We start from the raw sequence: 6,975 nt of genomic DNA, 5'->3' as shown, positions 1-6,975 counted from the left end.
TGTATATGGCCATAGTTAATCTAAAATCCAACCGTACGCATATACAAACCTCACTCATTTAATACCCATTAGCAAACCACTTATTTTCAACTCTAACAAATTACAAATTATAGAAGTGCAAAGTAGAGAGCTGCATAATCTATTTACATCAATGCATTTATCGGGCAATCCTTCTACTCTTAATATGTACAAAACTCGTATGTACAAAAACTAGAAAGGATATTATTACCATCCATGCATATTCAAAATAGAAAGCATTCCGTCCGGCTTCTACTCATCGCGCTGCTGCATAGGATAATGAACTAGCCATTTACTCGTCCAATGAGAAGTGGAGCTGGGTTAAGCAATCTAACAAGAGAGTGGAACCACGACAGCTAGAATGCAAAGTATAGCTGTTTTACCCTGCAACAAACAAAAAAAAATTGATAAAATTGAACTCATACAGGCCTCTGCAGATACTTCAATAAAATAGATTCGATTCTAGAATTGCAGTAAATTACACTAAACCTTCAAGTCCTATGGATTAAAGATACAACGACAGGATTAATCGCTATATTCACAAAGCTCCGTGCTAATTGCAGTTCATCAACACTGAGCTGGAATGTGCCATTCCCAGTTTCTGCCATTTTCTCCAAGATAGAGGATTCAGGATCCGTTCCATACATGATTGTATGAAGTATCGGCATTGGCTCTGTGTTATTCAATTCAATCACAAAATCAATAGGATCTAGTCCATCATTGTTTCCACCATCGCTGAAGAAAATAATTATTGGTTTCTTCTTCTCCACATTAGGATCACTGGACCCCCGACAAATGACCTCTTTTGCCAATGTTAAACCAGAAGAATAACTGGTTGACCCCTCTGCAACATATTGAAGAAGATCATCCACTATATCTTCTTTCATCTCTTTCCTTTCTAGAGCAAGAATTGCTGTATCATCAAATAGAACCACAGATATAGTATCATCGCTAGTGGTTTTAAGCCGAGTCTTAATGAATCGATCAATAGACTCATACACAACGCCCAGCCTACAATTGTGTCGAGGAACGAATTTGGCCAAGTTTGGTTTTATATCAGCAAAAGCCATTGAACCAGACTTGTCAATGACAAAAACCATGTGATACGATACATTTTTTGAATGATCACAGAGAAAATGGTGACCTGCAATTATGTGGCCTGCAGTGGATGGTGTTGAAGAGGTTCTTTGTACAGGAGCATGCCATAATTTCTCTGTGCAATAAGATTTTGAGGAAGTACCATCAATTTCATTATGCTCCTTTGACCCGCACAGATGATTACATAGAGCAAACTCTTGCCTATCTTCTTCAGTACATGGATCTTCAAACCGCATTTGCGTCCAGTAAGTCTCATGGGTAAGTTCATCTTTTGGCACATCCACATCTGGGCCATATTTTCTTCTCTCATGCCGAGAGCCATCATAGATATGCCTTGTGCAAGGCAAACCCTTATTCGTAGGGCAAAGAATCAAATGAATGTGACCCCGACCTTGGGATTTACAATACATGTTACACATTTCTGCCACACCAGATTCTCCCCAAATATACTTTCTACCCTGGATATCAATTTCCTCCTTGTCTGATGCAAAACTGACTTCCCTCATGTTCCCATGAACAGTGCTATGAAAACCAGAATGATTGATAGGTTTTCGACAAAAATACCCACAAGCTTGACATCTAACCTTACAATAATGCACAACATCTGGATTTAGTGTGTGGAGATGCACACCATCATGGTATCTTTTAAAAGGTGGAATGGCAATGCAACAGTCCTTTTGCAGACCATTTTGTTCAGATAGATGTATATACTCAAAGGAACCTCTTTGGCCCTGAAATGAGCGTGTCTGTCGCATGAGTTCGGTGAAAATTTCACAAATGCCATCCGCTTCACATTTCTCAGGACAGATATGTTCATTACCACAGAGATGTTCATTACTTGTCAATTCATGGAAGTGATCTTTGTAACCGCAGCTTCTAGGACACCCCTCAATGATGCAATCTCTGGGACAAAACCTTTCATCACAAGCATGTTTTTCATGATCCCCAAGTTCAATCTGTATAACACACATATTTTTGCAGCTTGGAAGGGAACACTTTTTGTTACACAAATGTTGTGATGAACTGCACTTATGAGTACCTTCATGTCCAATTTTCAAACAACAAGATTTGCTGCAATTGGATGATTTGCCAAATAAAGAACATATCTCCACACATGTATGATTTTTCTTTTTGCAATCATGATTTCCTTCATGGCCTGCCAAATTCGTACATTCCTCCACTTCATTTTCTTGGTCTTGGTGTAATTCGAGAGAACAATACGTGCACATCTCAGCGCAGACATGGTTACCCATACAAGAGTGATCAGAGGAATGACCTTTCTCTAAAACACATCGCCAAAAACAAACAGAACATTTGCAACCACATACAGAGAGGCCCTGTTTCAGTTCTGCCTTGGCTAAAACTGCCTCCAGCTGCAACTTTTGCACATCATCATTCCCAGAAAATTCTGCAGTGTTGCAGTGAAGCCATTTTTGAACTCGATCACAGCGTCTATCAGCCAACGCCTTTATGAAGTCCTGAAATTTGGAGTGCCATAAATCATCGGTTTTGCCTTTTCTACCCAAGACGCTTTCCAGTCTTGATCTAAGATGACTCAAAATCTGATAATTCGATGTAGATTCGTCTAGAACTGCAAGCTCCAGGCCAGTATCTTGCAAATCAATGAAGAGATCCCCAAGTACTATTGGAGCATCCCTTACCTCTTCCTGAGAGTCAAAATTCATAAGTACCTTTTTGGTTCCCGCCATGGAAATGCATCCTGCCTTAACAGCAGAAGCCAAGTTCCTGCGAAGGATATCCACCTTCATAGCAACACGTTTCAAATCTATAGGGGTCCAATCCTTCACTGCTATCTGAGAAATAACAAGCTTCAAATCTCTTAAGAAAGCACGGCCACTATTATAGCTATGCCCCAACCCTTTTATTGTCGAAGCAACATGAGGAAGGCTTCCCTGGTGATATTCTTTTCGAGTAAAAGGAGCCATTGCAGCAAGCACAAACATTCCTCCATACATCTTGGTAAGAAAATTTTCCCGAGATCTTTTACAAATTTGTAGAAGCTTTTGACGGAATTCAACTTTTAATTCCTTCACATCAGAGACGTCTACATCTTTGATAGCTATGTAAAATAGTCCTTTAAATAGATTTTTGGCATCCTTCACCAAACTCACCCCACTTTGGAAACGCTGAAAGATAACTTCCGTCTCCTTGTCAAGATTAAAATCCTGATAAGAAGCAAAGTATGGCAATTGATAAGGCTACTAACATATGAGAAGATCAAGTGGTAAACCAGTAAAAGCAAACGAACAAGACAGCTCTAAATACAAACCTTCTTGTTGAATATTGTTAAATTACTCAGGGCAGCATTTAGGACTGAGAGTAACATGTCTTCTTGCTCTGTTCTCTCAACACTGCCTAATCCCTCAAAGTCCATCAATACATAGAGGCACTCTGAATCCATTCGAACTGTCATCCACACTCCATCAGTGCATCTTCCCCCAGCTACATCGAAAAGGGAGCCAGATAGGTGGTTTAATAAGTATGATTTACCGCTACTTTGTTTGCCCATTGATGAGACAACCTTGATTTTACCATTCCACTGACTCAGGACAGCATCATACAAGCCGAAGCGCAACAAAGTTGCTAGTGATATGCTATCTGCATAAGTGAGGTGTGGAGGTATTTGAAGCCCATCAAGCAATGGTTGTAGTCCATTGTTTTCAGCGCGACTTATTTGAATAGGTACAAGACAAATAAGTTGACGGATCCAATTTCCCAACGGCTTTTTTGGATAGGGAGAGAACAAGACTTTTGTACTGTCTGTGATTTCAGCCAGTTGAACTTGGAACTGAATCCTGACATTTGAGAAATCTTTTCCCTTTTCTTCCTTTAACCGCCCAATAAGATTCTTCAAGTATTCTTCATATTTTCTTTGCCCGCGGTCTTTTCCAAACGTGGTGTCTCTTGACTTGAGCAAAACATGGAAGTTAAGATCCCTGATACTCCCTCTAAATAGTGCGGGATCAACTGCAAATTTATCAAAAATGTGATAGATGTAGTCTAATGTAGCACTAGACTTCTGAGAGTCCCGGTCCATGGCATTGTTACGGTCTCTTTCTGAATTCGAATCTTGTTTTCCTAATTCTTGAAACTCCAAAACTTCTGTCGCTAAAACTAGATTCAAAATTTTAGAAGAGCAGCTACGCCCAACATCAGAGTATACAACAAGGTGAATCTGAGAGCCATAATATACAAGCTTCACCTGCAAATCACGAACATCTTTGACATTTACATCCAATAAAATGTTCTTTAGGAAAGACATGGCATCACCTAACGCGTAAACTTTCAGCTCCAATTCTGATGCAGCCTTGCTTTCTCGTGCAGCTCCTTTAGCAGAAGATTGAACCCATTCTTCCTTGTGATCTGAAAACTTTGCCGGTGTGTGAAAAACAAAGAGAAAGTAACCGTCCCCTGAAATGAAAGCATCTAAAAAGTCTGATGAGAGAATGATATGCTTAGGCTTCATCAAAACCTGCTGATGGAGTTCTACAACCCTGAGCCTGTTTGTGTCATCAACTAAAAGCAGTTCGGCTTTCCCGGGAACACACTGCATCCATTTTATATTTGTGCTTCCAGAAAACAAGTTGAGTATGATATCAATACCTGTCCAATCTACATTCCGAAATGATTCATCAAACTTGTATATTACAACCTTGGATTCCTGAGCATCATATAAAGCCAGGAATCTGGTACGTTCATCAAAAGCTACCAAATCAAAATCCTTTTTAAATGAGCGAACATGATTTCTCTCATGTAGAAATGGTCCTATTTTGGGGAACATGTACAAGCGCAGATTATTATGTTTTTTGTCATGGATAAAAACGAGCAACTCACCAGATTTCAGATATGCAACCTTTTTCAGATTTTCTATCTCAGGATCACAGCACACTAATTCAGAGGGGTTTGAGCAAGAGGGTGTAATGCAATGCATTGGATTTGAATTTAATTCATCCAGGTCTTTTTTGTTTGGTGACAGCTCTACAATCATCCATTGTATACTGGGCTTTTGTTCCTCCTCAGTGGAGATTTCTAAACATGCCTCTAAATATGTAACATAGTATGCTCTTCGAATAGAACAGCCTGTAACATGCATACGTTTTCCAATGGCACTTCTTTGGGATAGTTTTGCCTTTGTTGCAGTGAGAAAGTTTTCCTCTTTAGTTTTAAATTGCTGCTGAAGTTTTTCCGTTGCTTCTTTTTCAGATTCAATTTTTTTCCTAAGCAGAGGTAGGATATCCTTCCTAATCATTGCTAGAATGTTTCTACTGAATTCTTCTTTTGCACTATTATATATATGTGAGGAAAGATTTTTCCATTGATCAATGGAAAAAACAGCCCTTATCAGAGGTTCATCACGGTTAAAACCATTCCACTTGCTTTTCCACTGCAAGCGAGACTCTTGCAACTGCGATGAACGGTCAGCTTTCCCATTTTCTATTTCAGCCAAAATATTATCAAGGCTACCTGAAGTCAGAAACTGTTCCATGTTACTGAAATTCTTTACTTGGTCTAACTTGGCGTTGCTAGTGAGGAAGGCCAAGAGAAGCCGTTTCTCAATTGTGAAATCTCTCTGCCGTTGTTGCTTTTGTAGTTTCTTTATAATAGGCTGACTAAAGTTCTTCATCTGCTCTAAATTGCTCAAAAGGAAACCCAAGAAAACAATGTTCTGTGCTAGGGTTAGTAATCTTTTAGGAACAAAAGATTTTACCCATTCACGTACTGCATCTGTGGAGACTTCTAGATTTCCTTTGAAACTTTTGCTTCCAACTTTCAGAATAAGCCGCTCACCTGAAACTACAAACTTTGCCTTTTCTGACTTGCCACCATTAACTGTGTCTCTTAACATAATCTCTTCTTCAAGCAGAACTGGACGAGAAGACTTACCAGGGCTTTCGACGATGAATCTTGAGTCCACCCCATCTGTTCCATGAAACTTAATCTCCGAGCCCACAAAAAGCAGTTTCTGCCTACCAGAGTTGCCACCCAAAATAATTGCCAACTGATCTTCTAGGTACTGCAATGGACTCGTTTCAATATCAGTTTCGTGAGCTGCAACATGCTCTTCAGATTCCGAGTCTGATAAATATCGAATAAAACTGCAGTACTCGGGTAGAACACGGAGAAAATTCTGCAACATTTTCTCCTCTAATTCATTCAACCTCGATTGAATATTGAACTTTTGATTTTCTGCACGACGAACCTGAATAGAATCTTTCAAATCTGTATAGCTCCGTAATTCTGGAAATCCAGAATGTTCTAAAAGAGAAGCAAAGTCTTTATTGCTGAGCTTAGTGAAATCAAGATCATACTCTTTGGATAATTTCTGTAACTCTGCTGCAAGTGCATCAGCCCGAACAATTATTTTTTGATTATTTCTATACTTACTTGACCCTTTGTAATTCGCAGTGAGAAAAGCACAGCGGTGATATCCTTCAGCAAAGAACAATGTTTGTCGAGGCATAATAGCAACACCTTCAGTACTTGGCGTACTGATATGCCTTCCAATGTCTACTTGGAAACCAGACGAAACCGTGACATCATTTTTAGAACTTTGAAAAATGCCTATCTTAATTGTCTCTGTTCGATCTGGAGGCGTATATTGCACAGAAGTGGTGTCGACAGAAGCAGCTAGAGTTTCAAGAAGATTATGATCTTCAACGCACACATAAACATCATCACAAAGGTCCACTACATAGCGTATAAAATTGCATGAAACATTTTTCCTTGATGCATCTGTGAGATGGGTTTCTTCATGCCAATAGAAAACAATGATGACTCGCTCCAAACGACCAACGTACAAGCCTGCCTCGAACTTTTCTTCCTCCATTTGCTTATGAA

General features: G+C 39.5%; 1 protein-coding gene across 1 annotated transcript; it reads right to left on the bottom strand.

The window, feature by feature from the left end:
• Positions 1-242: 242 nt before the first annotated feature.
• On the bottom strand, positions 243-6,320 carry LOC149255313 (uncharacterized). The gene is made up of 3 exons (XM_089457207.1): positions 3,407-6,320; positions 508-3,302; positions 243-402 (listed from the first exon to the last, which is right to left on the bottom strand). The coding sequence occupies exons 1-2, from the start codon at positions 6,272-6,274 to the stop codon at positions 510-512; spliced, it is 5,661 nt and encodes a 1,886-aa protein (XP_089313333.1). The 5' UTR covers positions 6,275-6,320; the 3' UTR covers positions 243-402; positions 508-509.
• Positions 6,321-6,975: the final 655 nt, after the last annotated feature.

The sequence above is a fragment of the Pinus tabuliformis genome, chromosome 7, assembly GCF_031772625.1.
Source record: "Pinus tabuliformis cultivar Carrire ecotype Pingquan chromosome 7, CPIR1, whole genome shotgun sequence".
Taxonomy (NCBI): Eukaryota; Viridiplantae; Streptophyta; class Pinopsida; order Pinales; family Pinaceae; genus Pinus; species Pinus tabuliformis.
This window is presented reverse-complemented; position numbering and strand designations above follow the sequence as displayed.

Excerpts from the sequence above, each read along its gene's own strand:
- LOC149255313 (XM_089457207.1), bottom strand. The coding sequence starts at position 6,274 with ATGTTGCAGAATTTTCTCCGTGTTCTACCCGAGTACTGCAGTTTTATT. Across the intron at positions 3,303-3,406 it reads TAACAATATTCAACAAGAAG|GATTTTAATCTTGACAAGGA; the intron begins GTTTGTATTTAG and ends GCTTCTTATCAG.